The sequence below is a fragment of the Lepus europaeus genome, chromosome 13, assembly GCF_033115175.1.
Source record: "Lepus europaeus isolate LE1 chromosome 13, mLepTim1.pri, whole genome shotgun sequence".
NCBI lineage: Eukaryota > Metazoa > Chordata > Mammalia > Lagomorpha > Leporidae > Lepus > Lepus europaeus.
In genome coordinates, this window is record NC_084839.1 from 23,680,847 (window position 1) to 23,696,586 (window position 15,740).

At 56.1% G+C, this 15,740-nt stretch overlaps 1 protein-coding gene across 1 annotated transcript in view; it reads left to right on the plus strand.

Moving 5' to 3' along the window:
• The first annotated feature begins 1,346 nt into the window (after positions 1-1,346).
• The window catches only part of DPYSL5 (dihydropyrimidinase like 5), a 44,764-nt gene continuing 30,370 nt past the window's right edge, over positions 1,347-15,740 (plus strand). The window contains exon 1 of the mRNA XM_062210163.1: positions 1,347-1,607. Coding sequence (XP_062066147.1) covers positions 1,347-1,607 — 261 coding nt within the window. The remainder of the gene's footprint in view (positions 1,608-15,740) is intronic.

The following is a 15,740-nucleotide window of genomic DNA, read 5'->3' on the forward strand; positions in this document are numbered from 1 at the left end:
TGTCCTTCACCCTGTTAAATCATAATTGATTGATTTTCAAATACTGAGCCAGCCTCGCATCCCCGGGATAACCCCGCTGTGATGCGTGACCGATTCTGTGTTGCTGAACGGTGTTAGCGCGCGCCTTGTCCAGAATGCTCATCCACAGCCCGAGGGCTGCTGCTCCGGGGTTTCTCCTCGCTGTTCCGTGTCCGACTTTGGTGTCAGGGCCACCCCGGCCTCCTGAAATGAGCTGGGAAGGATCTCTCTCTCCTGCGTCTGGGCGAGGTCGCTGCTCGTCCTCTAAACACAGGGTAGATGGACTTCGCCAGCATCTGAAAACTGCCCATGCCAGGGACCCAATCTGACCAAGGAGATCTGAATCTCTGGGGTGGGGCTGGGGCACGAGCGCCGAATGGGCAACCTGCCGGTGGCTTCGGTGTGGACAGTGGACTTCCAGTGCCCAACACAGGAGCGTGAAGCAGGCAGGACCTATCTGAAGAATGTCCTGAGACGCCCCCCCCCCCAAGCTCCTGCTGCCTCCTGTGGGAAGTGGCCACATCAGTCGTATGAGACACGCGGGGTTCACTCGGCCACGCGGTAGCCATGAATTCCTTGGCATTTCTGCTCTCTTGTCTGAAGTGCCAGTCCTTGGGTTGTTTTGGGAATAGAAGGAGATACTAGGAATGAAGATGCTTTAGAACGTGCAGGGCATTTCAGGGAGAAATGACCGCTCTGTGGGCCCTTCCCTTAGTGCCTCTGTCACCATTCCCAGTAAGTCCTATGGTGAGGCCCATGGGAGGCGGGCCCCACCTTGGAGTGTGGGGCGGGGCCTGGTGAGGGAGGGGCGGGGCCTGGTGAGGGAGGGTGGGACCTGGTGTGGAAGAGGTGGGGCCTGGTGAGGGAGGGGTGGGGTCTGGTGAGGGAGGGGCGGGGCCTGGTGAGGGAGGGGTGGGCCTGGTGAGGGAGGGGCGGGGCCTGGTGAGGGAGGAGTTGACCTGGTGAGGGAGGGGTGGGACTTGGTAAGGAAGGGGTGGGGCCTGGTGAGGGAGGGGTGGGACTTGGTGAGGAAGGGGTGGGACCTGGTGAGGAAGGGGTGGGGCCTAGTGAGGGAGAGGTGGGACCTGGTGAAGGAGGGGTGGGGCCTGGTGAGGAAGGGGTGGGGCCTGGTAAGGGATGGGTGAGACCTGGTGAGGGAGGGGTGGGGCCAGCTGAGGGAGGGGTGGGACTTGGTGAGGAAGGGGTGGGGCCTGCTGAAGAGGGGGTGGGACCTGGTGAGTGACAGGCGAGTTGACCTCACAGGCGCCCGTCTTGGTGAGTGACAGGCAAGCTGACCTCACTGGCGCCCTCTCGCCCACTCTAGGAACATGCTTGCCAATTCAGCCAGCGTGCGGATTCTCATCAAGGGAGGCAAGGTGGTGAACGATGACTGCACCCACGAGGCCGACGTCTACATCGAGAACGGCATCATCCAGCAGGTGGGCCGGGAGCTCATGATTCCCGGAGGGGCCAAGGTGATCGACGCCACAGGGAAGCTGGTGATCCCTGGAGGCATCGACACCAGCACCCACTTCCACCAGACCTTCATGAACGCCACGTGCGTGGACGACTTCTACCATGGCACCAAGGTAACGCTGCTTGGCTCCCTCTTGGCTTTCTCGATTCTGCTTCTAGGGCTGCTCCAGGCTGGACCCCTGTGGCAGGGGAAGGGTGTGGTGTCTCGGGGCCACAACAGTAGCCGGAATAGGGATTCCAGCCAAGTGCCACAGATTTCCGTGGCCACCGAAAAGGCAGCCTTTATGCCTATTTTGCTGATCCGCGTCACTGACCCAGGCTAAGAACTGATTTTGCTGTGGTATGTGTGTGTCACGTCATACAGACCTGAAGGAAGAAGAGAATTAGCTGGCGTCCGCTATCAAGTACAGGGGAGGGAGCCGGTCTGAGGCCTCCTGCGTGCGATCCGCTAAATTCAAGCCCCAAGGACTGAGATGATAAAGTCACCTCTTTTAGGTGGCAGAGACTTTTTTTTTTTTTTTTTTTGACAGGCAGAGTGGATAGTGAGAGAGAGAGACAGAGAGAAAGGTCTTCCTTTGCCGTTGGTTCACCCTCCAATGGCCACTGCAGCCGGCGCACCGCGCTGATCCGAAGCCAGGAGCCAGGCGCTTCTCCTGGTCTCCCATGGGGTGCAGGGCCCAAGCACTTGGGCCATCCTCCACTGCCTTCCCGGGCCATAGCAGAGAGCTGGCCTGGAAGAGGGGCAACCGGGACAGAATCCGGTGCCCCAACCGGGACTAGAACCCGGTGTGCCGGCACCGCAAGGCGGAGGATTAGCCTAGTGAGCCGCGGCGCCAGCCAAGTGCCAGAGACTTTGAAGCAGACACAACTGCCTGCTCTTGGGCCACCTGGCTTGCCCATTATTTTTAAAAACAGCGTGAAAAGGACCTGGGGGGTCTCTTTGCGGGGTGAGTTGTCACGGGCGGTGTCCAACAGCTGCAGCTGCACCTGAGCTGCTGTGCCTTCCTGAGCGCAACATCCAGCACGTCACACCGCCAGTGCACAAGCGGGAGGAACTTAGGTTTGGCAGGAAGAGCCACCAGTGGCTTCCTCCACCCTTCCCGTGTGCCCCGGACACCTGTCATTGCTGCCATCCCTCTGCGGTGTGATTATCTGTCCCACGCTGGCCTCTCCCTGGTCTTCAGACAGAAGGCAAGGCCTGGCCGTAGTCCTCTGCTTCCCCAGAGCCCAGCACTGACCTGGCGCTAGAGTGTCCATCCCCCTAAATGCTTGTTGAGTGAATGATTAAGCAGTGTTTCTCCACGTGAGTCCCTATGCTCTGTCGTGCATCAGAGTTGTCAGTGGAGGTGTTTTAGTTAGAATCTCCAGGGCCCCAGCCCCACCCTGGCAGCAGCCCCTGGTACTGGCTGATTCACAAAGGATCTGGCTTCTTTTTTTTTTTTTTTTTTTTTTTTTGACAGGCAGAGTGGATAGTGAGAGAGAGAGAGACAGAGAGAAAGGTCTTCCTTTGCCTTGGTTCACCCTCCAATGGCCACTGCAGCCGGCACATCGTGCTGATCCGAAGCCAGGAGCCAGGTGCTTCTCCTGGTCTCCCATGCGGGTGCTGGGCCCAAGCACTTGGGCCATCCTCCACTGCCTTCCCGGGCCATAGCAGAGAGCTGGCCTGGAAGAGGGGCAACCGGGATAGAATCCGGCGCCCCAACCGGGACTAGAACCCGGTGTGCCGGCGCCGCAAGGTGGAGGATTAGCCTGTTAAGCCACGGCGCTGGCGCAAGGATCTGGCTTCTAATACCCCCAGCTTCCACCCGCAGGGCTGCATCCTGTGTCCTCCTCTGGCCCACAGCCCCAGGAGCTGTAGCCCTGCGCCCTAAAATCCTACCTTCTGTTTACTTGGGGTTCTCAGGGAACCCCGCCCCCACACTCAGGGCCCTCTCACTGGGATCCATCTCCCATCTCCCTGGAGGCTCAAGTGGTCCAGCTGCCACGTGGTGACTCACAAGTTCCCCAAGTCCATCATCCAGGAGCCTGGATGGTGCTGCTGGGTTAGGCGGAGGCTGGGCAGGGGGACATAGCCCTGTGGGCCAGCCCACCTCGGGCGGACGGCCCTGAAGGTCTCCCTGAGGCTACGCCCCCTCCCAACCCAGGAAGGCTGGGCTGTGAGGAGTCGCCCGGCCAGTGCTAAGGCAAGGGTGCCCCCAGGCCTCATGCTCCGGCCTCTAGGGCCGCACCAGCCGAGTGCAGGAGAGGGAAGCAGTGGGCAGACCCTCCCTCCTTTGTCCTCCAAGAATACCCCAGCCCCTGCAGCTTTGCTAAGCAGGGAGGAGAAGAGGACCTCACCAGCCCAGGGTCCTCTCGCAAGTCACCCGGGTGCCAGTCAGGCCTTCATGAAGCTTTGTGAAGGGCGTGACCATGTCGGACTCCCCACCGCCTGGCACTGGGCCAGGCCTGCTTTGTTTGTGGTTCTTGTTGCCATTTCTACTGAGGTCTAACATCTAAGGGTATTTCAGAAAGGTCTTGGAAAAATAGAATTTAAAGATAAATTTATTTTGGTACCAAAAAAAGAGTGACATCCATGCATGAAGAGGACCTCAGAAAGTTCATGGCGGGCAAGCTTTCGGGCCAGCGGTCAAGGTGCTGCTCAGGATGCCCACGTCCCATCCCGGAGCGCCTGCCTTTGATGCCTGGCTCCACTCCGCCGCAGCTCCGGGTGCAGGCAGGCCCTGGGCCGCAGCAGGTGGTGGCTCAAGTAACGGAGGTCCTGCCGCCCACCTGGAGACCTGCACTGAGTTCCTGAATTTCTGGCTTCAGCCTCGGCTCAGCCCCATCCATTACAGGCGTCTGAGGGGTGAACCAGTGGATGGGAGTGAGCTCTCTCTCTCTCTCTCTCTCTCTGTGTGTGTGTGTGTGTGTGTCTGATTCTCCTTGCCTCTCAAGTAAATAAATAAGCACTTTTAAAGTTCAAGGAAAATGTACAGTATGAAAAACTACACGTGGATTACAACTTTTTTTTTTTGCACCAAAACAAATTGAATCTTTTAATTCCACTTCCCACACAGTTTTGGAAGTGCGTTTGTGCACACAGAGAAGTGCACCAATTGTGAGGCTGCAGCTCCCCAAGCCAGAGAGCAAGCATCATCAGACCCGGAAGTCCCTCCCAGTCTCTGGTCCCCACCGAGGATAAGCACGGCCCTGACCTCCAATGTCATATATGTAGAAGCCAGCAAAACCGAGACAGTCGCATGTCATACAGTTCATCTCTTCGGAGTGTGGAAGTCTGTGGGTTTGGTGTACTGCCTGTAGAGTGTTTGTGCTTTGTGCAGTGGAGTCAAACAATGCAGACCCTTCCTGGGTCAGATCTTGGCTCGTGTTATCAAGAGCCGCCACGATGTCCAGTGTTCATGGTGTGACGGCCCACGCAGGACTCTCCCATGCTAGCAGTAGGTGTTGGGGGCTGTTACACATACTGTGGCTATGAACACCGGCCTGTGTGTCTTTTGGCAGATGTGTGTACATGATTTGGTGTGCATATTCCAAAGAGTGGAGTTGCTGGGGCATAGGACACACATATGTTCATCTTTAGGAGATACTGTTGAGGGTTTTCCAAATGGGTTGTGACAATTTGCACTCCCCACAGTAGTAAGAGAGGCCAGACTATTTATTTTATTTTTTTAAAGATTTATTTATTTGTTTGTTAGAGAGGCAGAGGCTCCCAAATGGCCACAATGCAGAGCAGGGGCCGATCCAAAGCCAGGAGCCAGGAGCTTCTTCCGGGTCTCTCACGTGGGTACAGGGGCCCAAGGACCTGGGCCATCTTCTATTGCTTTCCCAGGCCATAGCAGAGAGCTGGATCGGAAGAGGAGCAGCCAGGACTCAAACTGGCACCCATATGGGATGCTGGCACTGCAGGCGGAGGCTTTATCCACTACACCACGGTGCTGGCCCCAGCCAGACTATTTAATGTCAACATAACTACGCCAATCCATGCTGGGGTCCCTTCTGTAGTGTGCACAGGCCTGGGACCAAGAGTTGTAGCTTGCTGGTTCCTGTCTGTGCCTTGGGACACATTTTTTTTTCTGTTTTTAAGATTTATTTATTTACTGAAAGTCAGAGTTACACAGAGAAAGAGAGGCAGAGAGAGAGAGAGAGAGAGGGAGAGAGAGAGAGAGAGAGAGAGGGAGAGAGGTCTTCCATCCGCTGGTTCACTCCCCAATTGGCCGCAATGGCCGGAGCTGCGCCAATCCAAAGCCAGGAGCCAGGAGCTTCCTCCAGGTCTTGGGACACCTTTAGCCCTGGGCCTGATCTCACACTGTCTGCCAGTCTCGTGGAGGGCAGCCTGGCCGTCTCTGTCTTACTGCCTGCATTGTCATCTGCTGGGGCCTTGTTTGCCAGGAATGAGAGCCCCACCCCACCCCTACCCCTTGCCACCCCAAAAGCCTTCAGCTTCAAAGCTTGGGCCCCTGTACCCACGTGGGGGACCCTGAAGAAGCTCCTGGCTCCTGGCTTCGGGACAGCCCAGCTCCGGCTATTGCAGCATTTGGGGAGTTAACCAGCGGATGGAAAACCTTTCTCTTGGTCTCTCCCTCTGTCTGTAACTCTACCTCTCAAATAAATAAATAAGTGAACCCTTTGCTTCATTCATCCCCTTAGCGAGATCGAGATCCTACCTTGTCCTGATGTCCCAGCCTTCATATGGAGCCCCTGACCTGGCCCCACCCGGACCACTTCAACAGCCCTGCCTCTGGCCTCCCAGCCTCCCAAGAATACATGTGCTGCCCCTGGTGCCGACTTCCTGGTCCCTCTCCCTCCTCAAAGTCTCCAGGGGGAGGAAGCGCTGTTGTGGTGAGAGGCACCCTGGGGCGTGTGGATTTCATTATTGGCACCCTGCTGGCACACCTGCTGTGGCGCGCAGACACCCTGAGAGCTGCAGCCGACCTAGTTTGTGCAGCCCGGCCAGGCGATTCACAGCAGGTGTCTGGGTTTCTAGCAGAATAACGATCCCAAGGAGGAGCTCACCCCACGACAAGGCAGAGAGAAGGGGAGATCAGATTGCGTCTTTTTTGTTCTACTTGGGACGGAGCTGAGCTGCGGGGGCCTGGTCCCCTGCTCCTGCTCACGAGTGCCTGCTGGGCCATTGGACAGCAGCAGTCAGGGCTGGGAAAACAAAACGGTTGAAAGCCTGGCTTTTCCAAGAGCATCTGGGCTTCCATTGTGCTCGGGCTGAAGGGGTTTCTCTGCCTCGCCCCTTTGAGAGGCTGTGGCAGGCTCTGCCTGGCGCCCTCGCTCCCGGCGGGGTCACTGGATCCTCCTCCAGCCTCAGCCCCACCCCCACCCCCACCCCCCAACCTGCTGGCCCTGCCCTCCCCAAGGCCTAGAATTTGTGTGTCAAGGAAAGTGCCACCTGCTTTCCAATAATTCAGACCCCATTCAGGAAAGGAAGTTCCCCAGGACGGAGTTTGAGTGGGGTCACAGGGTCTTGTGCTAACTCCTGTCGGCTTAGCTGGCTTCCAACTTACATTCTTTTGTAGGCATCTAATAATTGCCCTGCAAAGAATGTTCATAGCAGCTGTTGAGCTCCACCCACCGTTTCCAGGTGGAAATATCAGAATCAGGTTTAAAAAAAAAACCACCATGATTATTTGAGATGCAAAGAGACAGAAAGAGAGAGATACACAAAGCAGCAGTGAGAGGGAGCTGCTGTCCGCTGGGTCAGGTCCCACATGTTCATAGCAGCCAAGCCAAAGCTAGGATGGGTCCAGGCCTCCCAGGTGGGTGAACCAATGCCCTGGAGCCATCACCTGCTGCCTCCCAACATGCACGTGAGCAGGAAGCAGGAATGAGGGCTGGAACCCAGGCACTGGGTGTCCTCGTTCCTTGGCTGAACGCCTGCCCCCAGAGCCTGCACAGCCCCTTCACCAAGACATTGGGAGAGAGACAGGTGTATACAAAGAAGAAACCTTCCCACATGCCTTTTCTGCCTTCCTCCTTTCCAGAAATAGACCAAGAACCACGATCTAGGCCAATGGCTTCCAAGACCTGCCAGCAAATGCATTAGAACCACCTGGGGAATTCTTAGCTGATGCCAGTGTCAGGCCCCAGCCTGGAGCAATGAAATTAATGTCTCTGGGTCTGCCTCCTCCCCCGTCAGTGCTGGTGTATTGTTTTTTTTTACAGCATCCCTGGTGGTTCTGACCCTGGCAGGCCCATTATTAAGGGGGTTTCCCGGCTGTTTGAATGGCTCGGTGCCCTGCACACTGTGTGCCAGGGCTGACTTCCTGAATCCCCTTTTGAGAGCGTGGCCCTGGCCTGCCCTGCCCTTGCTGGTCTTACTTATTTCATTTCCTATTCACATTCCAGGGGCCTGTGGTCTGGGGCCCATAGCCCACACACTTGCTAAGCTGCCTTGGCCCGGTGTTCTGCCCTCTTGTCTGTACCCCACAGAAACCATCAGTAAGGCAGACATTGGCAGCGGAAGCGGCGTCATCAAACAGAAATCCGGCTAGGGCTGGTCCTCTTTGCAAGCCGAGTCTCCCTCTTGTCTGTGCCGGACACAGTCCAGTCATAGAGATAGATGGTCCCCCACAAACAAAATCAGGATTGATGGGGACTGGACCGCCAACCTACAGGAGAAGCCAAATCCTACCCAGGAGAGCACCTAACCTCGGGAGCATGGGGACAGCCAAGGGGACACTTGTGGCATAAGCTAGGACAGCCTGCCACGTCCTGCCCCCGCAGAGAGGCCTGGACCTTGTCTGGAAGGGTCGTGATGCACCAGGCCAAGGCACAAACGAATTGCCGCTGGTGCCCAGCCCCACGCCTGCATCCACACCAAGCACCCTGGTCATCCATCGTTGTTTTTTTTTTTTTTTTTTTTTTTTTTGACAGGCAGAGTTAGACAGTGAGAGAAAGGTCTTCCCCCCATTGGTTCACCCCCCAGATGGCCACTATGGCCGGTGCGCTGCGCCAATCCGAAGCCAGAAACCAGGTGCCTCCTCCTGGTCTCCCATGCAGGTGCAGAGCCCAAGCACTTGGGCCATCCTCCACTGCCCTCCCAGGCCATAGCAGAGAGCTGGACTGGAAGAGGAGCAACCGGGACAGAATCCGGCGCCCTGACCGGGACTAGAACCCGGTGTGCCGGCGCCACAAGGCGGAGGATTAGCCTACTGAGCCATGGCACCAGCCAATCCATTGTTTTTGCCATTTTTGTCTCTGAAGTTTGCTGTCTTGGAATGAAGCCTTGAAAGGCTGTTCGCTTCCTTTCTTCTTTTTCCTTGGTTCCAGTCTTCTGTTTCTGCTTAATTCCAACCCAGATATCTTCCCAGTCTGTAAGCTCTGCCACAACACGTCCTGGTAGGGACCCAGTCTTGCAAGATCTTTGCCTATTAATGGGTGTTCCCATAGGAGCTGGCAGTGACCCAGAGGAGGGATGAGTTGTTCCAGGCCCAAGGGCTGGGAGACCAGACGCAGGTCTCCCAGTATGAGTTCCACAGCCCACCCCAAGGTGTCGCGAAACCCCGGCACTGGACATCACCCCGGCCGTGACTTGCAGTGGGCTGCACAGTCGTTTCCTTCACCTTCTGTGCCCAGGCAGGGAGGGCGTCAGGACACGGTTGCACCCGGGGCAGGACCAGGGCGTCTCTGCCTGCAGGAGCTCTCCCCCGCCCCGCGGAACCACACCACCGGGTTTCACTGTTTCTCAGCGATAGTCATGAGGTTCAGTGGAGTGAGGCAGGGCACACGCGTCACACAGTACCTGGCACGCAAGACTAAGTGTAAGACAGAGTAAGTGTGGGTCCCGTGCAGTGCCAGTGGTCTGCTGCCGCGCCGGGCCTGGGCTCCTGGAGGAAAGACCCACCCGCTTTGGCTGCACCGTGAGATCATCCCCCACCCTCCTCCGTCCACCTGCGTACCTGTGCTGCCATGCCCCCGTCTGCCCGCCCAGCATCCTGGCAGGTCTCAGGGCAGTGGCCCTCACCTCCCTGCTGCCTGGCTGCCCCTCTGGCCTGACGCTGCTGGCTGGGGTCACGTGGCTGTGCTCCCGTCTGCCCTGTCTCTGCTGAGTCACTCAGTCCCACTGAAGAGCCCCGAGTGCCTAGGATGTCACCGCCCATCCGCAGCTGGCTGCACCTCGGCAGCTTCCTGAGGGTGCACGAGAGGCCTGCAGTTTGTGGGGGGCCAGGCATTTGGTTAAGGTGCACAAATGCCATTTGTGCCAGGCATGTGGTTAAGACACAGCGTGGGGTGCCGGTGCCCCCTGTCGGAGTGCCTGGCTTCCAGGCCCAGCTCCACGCCTGTTCCAGTTCCGCTAGTGTGCATGCCTTGAGAGGCATGGTGACGGCTAAAGTGCTTGGGTCCTTACTGCCCACGTAGAGGCCCAAACGCAGCTTCAGGCTTCTGGCTTCAACCTGTCCCAGCCCCAGCTGTTGCAGACATTTAGGGAGTGAAACGGTTGATGGAATATTTCTCTGTATGGCTGTGTCTCTCTACCCTTTAAATAAATGGGAGAAAAAAATACCAGCTCAAAGGGACGAGTGTTGTGACGTAGCTGGTTAGGCCGCTGCCCACAATGCCAGCATCCCATATGGGTGCTGGTTGGAGTCCCAGCTGCTCCACTGCTGATCCAGCTCCTTGCTAACGCTCCTGGAAAAGTAGTGGAAGGTGGCCCAAGTGCTTGAGCCCCTGCACCCGCATGCGAGACCCAAATGGAGGTCCTGGCTCCCGGCTTTGGCCTAGCCTAGCCTCAGCAAATTACAGCCATTTGGGGAGTGATCCGGCAGATGGAAAATTCTCTCTCTCTCTCCCCTTCTCTCTGTAACTCTGATTACAAATAAACACAAATTTTGCACCAAAATAAACTTATATTTAAATTCTATTTTTCCACTAACAAAAATTTTTTTTAATTTATTTTCTTTTATTTATGTGAAAGACAGCGAGAGACAGAGAAAGATCTTCCATTCGCTGGTTATCTCTCCAAATACCTGCAACAGCCAGGCCTGGGCCAGACCGAAGCCAGGAGCTGTAAACTCAGTCTGGGTCTCCCACATGAGTGGCAGGAACTCAGCACTTGAGTCGTCACGGCTGCCCCCCAGGGTGCGTATTAGCACGGTGCAGGATTGGAAGTGGAGGAGCCGGGATTCAAACCCAGGTACTCCAGTATGGGACGCAGGCGTTCCAAGCAGCATCATAACCATTGTGCCAAACACTCGCCCCTCCACTTTCTGAAGAGTTTTGTGTTCGTTTTCTGCTGTCACTAGTCACCAGTTGCTGCAAACTTAGCAGTTTTAATCAGCGCTCAATTCTTAGCCCCTGGTCTGTAGGCCGGGGGTCCGGGCAGAGCGTGACTAGGTCCTGTGTCCAGGTGTGGGCAGGCAGCCCGGGATCTCTGCCCAGAACTGTTTCTTGCAGTTCAAGGGCCAGGGTCCCCAGCTGACACTCAGCCTAGGCCACGCTCGGCTGGCGGCCAGTGCGCCTGGCGTGTGCCCACCTCCAGCTGCCGAGCCAGCCACGGGGACTCTGCCCTCAAACCCTCTCCAGTCTCTGGCTGGACTCTCACCAGGAAGAGCTACGTCCCCTTCTTGAGCTCACCTGATCAGCTCAGGCCAGGTGAGGATTTTGTGCTGGAAACTGCTGTGGAGCACCTGGGCTTGGCTTCCCCTCTTCCTGCCCGGGCTCCTCCCACAGCTAGCGGGAAGGGATCCTACAAGGGGATGCCTCACTGGGGGTCATCTCAGAATCCTACCTCCCCGGGTGGGGGTGTCACGTGCAAAGCGTGGCTGTCCTGTACCTACCGGGCTGAAGTTACATAAACCTTCTGAGGCTCCACATCCACATTTTTTTTAAAGATTTATTTATTTGAAAGTCAGAGTTACACAGAGAGAGGAGAGGCAGAGAAAGAGAGAGAGAAAGAGAGAGAGAGAGGTCTTCCATCCAATGGTTCACTCCCTAGATGGCCGCAACGGCTGGAGCTGCACTGATCTGAAGCCAGAAGGCAGGAGCTTCTTCCTGGTCTCCCACACGGGTGCAGGGGCCCAGGGACTTGGGCCGTCTTCTACTGTTTTCCCAGGCCATAGCAGAGAGCTGGATCGGAAGAGGAGCAGCCGGGTTCAAACCAGCGCCTATATGGGATGCTGGGCTTCAGGCCAGGGCGGTAACCTGCTGCGCCACAGCGCTGGCCCCCACATCCACATTGTTAAAATCAGAAATCACCTGGAGCACCCTTCCCCTGCAGCTCGTTCCGTCTGTGTCTTGCATGTCCCGGCTTCAGAACCTGCGTGCGCTCCCTGTTGTTTCAGATGTCAGCTTTGAATTTCTGGAGCCTCACCCTGAGCCAGCACTGATCTCACCTTGGCCCCACCCAGTCCTGGTGGCCTGCTTCTCCCCAGGCTTCTCCCCAGCCTACACGGGAAGACAGCTTTCCCAGCACCCCTCCCCCACCCCCAGCCCCAAACATCCCAGGCTCCCTGCTGCCCCCCACCCCACCCCAGTGCACAGGGCCCTGCCTTCCAGGCCACCTCTTTCATGTCACCCGTGCCCCAGAACCTTCCATGGCAGGACCCCGCTTTCTTCTCCCTAGCAGCGGAAGTCATTTGTCTCCCTGGGGCTTTCCAGCTGTCGCCTGTGTTAGGCCTGTCTCTGCGGACTGGGGATTCAGAGGGGCAGAGAGCACCATGGGTCTTTAACCCGTGACTCCCATGGGTGTCACACAGCTCTGAGCATGTGGGGCATCCAGCGGTGGGTGATGCCAGCACAGCGTGTCGGTGGGGAGCACAGACTGGCCCTGGGCTGCCACTCCACCTGCAGGAGCCTGGCACTCGGCTCTGTCGCTGGATTTCCTCATCTGGGACATGAAGGTTGTAACCACGCGGGGGCGCTAGTTGAGCTCCTGCCTGTACTCGGCGCCGGCCTATTAAGCGCTGAGTGTCAAATGAGTAGTCGGTGGTGATGGCAGAGCAGCCCTTTGGAACCTCGTTTGTTCAGCTTCCCCGTGAGCAAGCACATCGGCTCTTGGGCCGCAGGTGGGCACTGAGACCCTGGATTCCATTTCCACTGTCCGTTTGTGCGTGTTCTACATTCAGACAGAGCGGAATGGTGATGGTGATGAATTCGAGAGAATTCCCTCTTTTTCTTAGACGCAGAACTAGCCTGCTAGGGACTCGGCGGGCCCCTGGCAGCCGTGTCAGGGTGTTCTGCCTCGGACCAGCGCTCTTGCTTCTCAAGACCCTGCAGGCGACAGGCCACCTCCGGCAGGCCAACCCGGAGCAGGCCCCGCCTCCTGAAAACAAGCATGAATGTGTCCAGCTCTTACTAATAGAACCGCTCTGTGGCCGGCGCCGCTGCTCAATGGCTAATCCTCCGCCTGCAGCGCCGGCACACCGGGTTCTAGTCCCGGTCGGGGCGGTGGATTCTGTCCCGGTTGCTCCTCTTCCAGGCCAGCTCTCTGCTGTGGCCCGGGAGTGCAGTGGAGGATGGCCCAAGTGCTTGGGCCCTGCACCCACATGGGAGACCAGGAGAAGCACCTGGCTCCCGGCTTCGGATCAGCGAGATGTGCCGGCCGCAGCGGCCATTGGAGGGTGAACCAACGGCAAAAAGGAAGACCTTTCTCTCTGTCTCTCTCTCTCACTATCCACTCTGCCTGTCCAAAAAAAAAAAAAAAAAAACTGCTCTAGTGACCAGAAGCTGCTCAGTTCCTAGAATAGAGTGTTGGCAAAGAATTTTTCCATGCAGGGAGTCCTTGCATTTTAAAAGCTGTGGTTCTGAATAGAAACAGACGCACCCTCTGTGGCTGAGCCCGGACATCTTGGAAATACTCAGTACGAGAAGCTTCGCCGTGTTCTGTCATCTAGAGTGTAGAAAAGGAGGATGGAGAAAACTGGCATGAGCTCCCTGCATTCCCCAGTGACACCTGTCACATGTGAATGACATTTTTTTTTGACAGGCAGAGTGGACAGTGAGAGAGAGAGACAGAGAGAAAGGACTTCCTTTGCCATTGGTTCACCCTCCAATGGCCGCCGCGGCTGGCGCACCGCGCTGATCCGAAGGCAGGAGCCAGGTGCTTCTCCTGGTCTCCCATGTAGGTGCAGGGCCCAAGCACTTGGGCCATCCTCCACTGCCTTCCCGGACCATAGCAAAGAGCTGGCCTGGAAGAGGGGCAACCAGGACAGAATCCGGCGCCGCAGGCGGAGGATTAGCCTAGTGAGCCACGGCGCCAGCCAGTGAATGACATTTTTACAATGTCTCCCTCTTTAAAAAAAAAAAAAACCTGCATATTTTATTTTATTTATTTATTTATTTATTTATTTTTTTTGACAGGCAGAGTGGACAGTGAGAGAGAGAAAGGTCTTCCTTTTTGCCGTTGGTTCACCCTCCAATGGCTGCTGCGGCCGGCACATCTCGCTGATCCGAAGCCAGGACCCAGGTGCTTCTCCTGGTCTTCCATGGGGTGCAGGGCCCAAGCACTTGGGCCATCCTCCACTGCACTCCCGGGCCACAGCAGAGAGCTGGCCTGGAAGAGGGGCAACCAGGACAGAATCGGGGCCCCCACCGGGACTAGAACCCGGTGTGCCGGCGCTGCAAGGCAGAGGATTAGCCTGTTAAGCCACGGCGCCGGCCAAAACCTGCATATTTTAAAGTTTTGTTTATTTTTATTTGAAAAGCAGAGTAACAGAGAGAGAGGGAGAGACAGGACAAGATCTTCCATTCTCAGGCTCACTCCGCGAATAACTCACAACAGCCAGGCTGGGCCAGGCTGAAGCCAAGAGCCTGGAACTCCAGCCGGGTCTCCCATGTGGGTGGCAGGGACTCAAGCACTCGCCAGCACTGTGGTGTAGTAGGTTAAGCTCTATCTGCAGTGCCGGCATCCCATATGGTTGCCAGTTGGAGTCCCGGCTGCTCCACTTCTGGTCCAGATCCCTGCTAATGTGCATGGGAAAGCAGCAGAAGGTGGCTCAAGTCCTTGGGCCCCTGCACCCACGTGGCAGACCCGGATGAAGCTCCTGGCTCCTGGTTTCTGATCAGTGCAGCCCGGGCCATTGCTGCCATCTGGGGAGTGAACGAGCAGATGGAAGACCTCTGTCTCTGTCGCTCTCTAACTCTGCCTTTCAAATAAAGGATAAAGTAAATCTTGGTGGTTTTTTGTTTTTGTTTTTGCAAAATTGAAGAGCACTAAGATTTCTCCAGAATTTTAGGCTCTCTCTCTCTCTCTCTCTCTCTCTCTCCATCCTTTCTCCTCTCTCCTCTCTCACTTTTTCTCTCTGTCTTCTGACCTCTTACGCTCTCCTTCTCCCTTTTTTCCTTCTTCGCCCCTTCCCTCCAGTCTGTCTGTTTGCCCCCAATAAACCCTTTCCCTTAAAAAAAAAAAAAAAGAATTTTAGCTCTGGGGCCAGCATTGTGGCATAACCAGTAGAGCTGCCGCCTGCCTGGGCATTGGTTCATGTCTCAGCAGCTCCATTTCCAATCCAGTTCTCTGCTAAAGGCGTGGAAAGCAGCAGAAGATGGCCCGAGTGTTCCGGCCTCTGCCACCACTTGGGAGACCTGTAAGAAGCTCCTGGCTCCTGGCTTTGGCCTGGTGCAGTCCTGGCCATTGTGGCCATCTGGGAAGTGAACCAGCAGATAGAAGATGGATCTCTTTCTTTCTCTCTGTCTCTGCCTCTCTTTCTCTCTGTAACTCTGACTTTCAAAATAAATAACTTTTTTAAAAAAGGAATTTTAGCTCTTACCAATTAGATTTATGATCCGTATTAAGTCAATTTTTATATAAGGTACGTGGTAAGGATTGATGTTCAATGTTTTCACATATAGCTATTCTATAGCACATAACCAACTGTTCCAACACCATTTGTGGAAAAGATTATCTCCTGTCAAAACCAGTTGGCTTGGGGCCGGCGCTGTGGTGTAGCGGGTAAAGCCACCGCCTGCAGTGCTGGCATCCCATATGGGCGCCAGTTTGAGTCTCAGCTGCTCCACTTCCGATCCAGCTCTCTGCTATGGCCTGGGAAAGCAGTAGAAGATGGTCCAAGTGCTTGGGTCCCTGCACCCACATGGGAGACCCGGAAGAGGCTCCTGGCTTCAGATCGGCGCAGCTCCGGCCATTTCGGCCAATTAGGGAGTGAACCAGTGGATGGAGACCTTTCTCTCTCTCTCTCTCTCTCTCTCTGCCTCTCCTCTCTCTGTGTAACTCTGACTTCCAAATAAATAAATAAATCTTTAAAAATAAAAGAAAAAAAAGTTGGCCGTGCCTGTGCAGGTCTATT